This window comes from Bison bison, unplaced genomic scaffold (genome assembly GCF_000754665.1).
Source record: "Bison bison bison isolate TAMUID 2011002044 unplaced genomic scaffold, Bison_UMD1.0 scf7180017864298, whole genome shotgun sequence".
NCBI classification, from domain to species: Eukaryota; Metazoa; Chordata; class Mammalia; order Artiodactyla; family Bovidae; genus Bison; species Bison bison.
Window position 1 is genome coordinate 96,448 of NW_011494870.1, and position 1,738 is coordinate 98,185.

General features: G+C 39.1%; 1 protein-coding gene across 1 annotated transcript in view; it reads left to right on the plus strand.

The window, feature by feature from the left end:
• Window positions 1–1,738, plus strand: part of LOC104996790 (vacuolar protein sorting-associated protein 13A-like) — a 207,917-nt gene that overhangs the window by 78,887 nt on the left and 127,292 nt on the right. The window contains exon 20 of the mRNA XM_010851154.1: window positions 73–220. Within this exon, the coding sequence (XP_010849456.1) occupies window positions 73–220 (148 nt within the window). The remainder of the gene's footprint in view (window positions 1–72; window positions 221–1,738) is intronic.

The following is a 1,738-nucleotide window of genomic DNA, read 5'->3' on the forward strand; positions in this document are numbered from 1 at the left end:
TATATATAAAATGATTAATTTTTTCTGATACTGTATGAAATTTATTAAAAACAATTTTATTTCTACTCATAGGACTCAATATATTAATGATGCATACCAGGAAGTACTGGATCTACTGTTGCCATTAAATCTTGAGGTGATGGTTGAGCGAAATTTATCGTGGGAGTGGTTCCAGGAAGTTCCTTGTTTCAATCTAAATGCTCAGCTAAAGCCCATGGAGGTAACTTTTAAATCCTTATTGATGTATCTTTTGTTGGTTAAAAATTATTGTTTGGGGACATAAGTCATTTTGTATGTACAAGTTATGTAAACATACCTTGGTCAGAAAAGAGATAGTAGCTCATGTATATAAACTAGAATGCATTGAATGTTGATCTTTTTTTTCTTTTCTGTTTTTGTAAAAAGATTTTTTTTCATTTTTTAAAAAAATTTATTTATTTTATAATTGATGGATAATTACGTTACAGAATTTTGTTGTTTTCTGTCAAATCTCAACATGAATCAGCCATAGGTATGCATATATCCCCTCCCTTTTGAACTTCCCTCCCAATTCCCTTCACATCCCATCCCTCTAGGTTGGTACAGAGCTCCTGTTTGAGTTTCCTGAGCAAAACAACAGATTCCCATTGGCTCTCTATTTTACATATGGTAATGTAAGATCCATGTTACTCTTCCCATACATCTCACCTTCTCCCCTCTCCCTATGTTCATGAGTCTATTTTCTATGTCTGTTTCTCCATTCAGTTCAGTTGCTCAGTAATGTCTAACCTTTTGTGACCCCAAAACTGCAGCACACCAGGCCTCCCTGTCCATCACCAACTCCCAGAGCATACACAGACTCATGTCCATTGAGTTGGTGATGTCATCCAACCATCTCATCCTCTGTCATCCCCTTTTCCTCCTGCCTTCACTCTTTCCCAGCATCAGGGTCTTAACAAATCAGTCATCTCTTCGCATCAGGGGCCAAAGTATTGGACTGTCAGCTTAAATACCAGTCCTTAGAATGAACACCTAGGACTGATCTCCTTTAGGATGGACTGGTTGGATCTCCTTGCAGTCCAAGAGACTCTCAAGAGTCTTCTCCAACACCACAGTTCAAAAGCATCAATTCTATTGTGCTCAGCTTTCTTTACAGTCCAACTCTCACATCCATACATGACCACTGGAAAAACCATAGCCTTGACTAGACGGACCTTTGTTGACAAAGTAATGTCTCTGCTTATTAATATGCTGTCTAGGTTGGTCATAACTTTCCTTTTAATTTCATGGCTGTACTCACCATCTGCAGTGATTTTGGAGCCCAGAAAAACAAAGTCAGCCACTGTTTCCATTGTTTCCCCATCTATTTCCCATGAAGTGATGGGACCGGATGCCATGATCTTAGTTTTCTGAATGTTGAGCTTAAAGCCAACTTTTTCACTCTCCTCTTTCACCTTCATCAAGAGGCTCTTTAGTTCCTCTTTGCTTTCTGCCATAAGGAGGGTGTCATCTGTATATCTGTGCTTATTGATATTTCTCTCAGGAATCTTGATTCCAGCTTGTGCTTCTTCTAGCCGCACATTTCTCACGATACACTCTGCATATAAGTTAAATAAGCCGGGTGACAATATACAGCCTTGATGTACTCCTTTTCCTGTTTGGAATCAGTCTGTTGTTCCATGTCCAGTTCTAACTGTTGCTTCCTGACCTGCATACAGGTTTCTCAAAGGGCAGGTCAGTTGGTCTAGGATTCCCATCT